The 202-nt window shown below is 47.0% G+C and overlaps 1 protein-coding gene across 1 annotated transcript in view; it reads left to right on the top strand.

Moving 5' to 3' along the window:
- The window catches only part of CCNL2 (cyclin L2), a gene marked incomplete at both ends in the record, with an annotated part of 7,210 nt that extends 7,012 nt beyond the window's left edge, over window positions 1–198 (top strand). The window contains one exon of the mRNA XM_009084575.1: window positions 162–198. Coding sequence (XP_009082823.1) covers window positions 162–198 — 37 coding nt within the window. The remainder of the gene's footprint in view (window positions 1–161) is intronic.
- Between the last annotated feature and the right edge of the window lie 4 nt (window positions 199–202).

Below are 202 nucleotides of genomic sequence, written 5' to 3'. Positions count from 1 at the left end.
GACTGGATGTGGCACTTAGTGCCATGGTCTAGTGACCACGGTAGGGTTGGACTGGATGATCTTGGAGGTCTCTTCCAACCTGGTTGATTCTTTGAATACAGGATGAAGTTATAATTTAGAAGAAAACCCATATGTTTTATCTCCCTTCCCTCTTTCCCCAGGAAAAGCGAAAGCTACTCCACCTCCAGCGGCTCCAAGTCTC

This window comes from Acanthisitta chloris, unplaced genomic scaffold (assembly GCF_000695815.1).
Source record: "Acanthisitta chloris isolate BGI_N310 unplaced genomic scaffold, ASM69581v1 scaffold31231, whole genome shotgun sequence".
Lineage (NCBI taxonomy): Eukaryota > Metazoa > Chordata > Aves > Passeriformes > Acanthisittidae > Acanthisitta > Acanthisitta chloris.
This window is presented reverse-complemented; position numbering and strand designations above follow the sequence as displayed.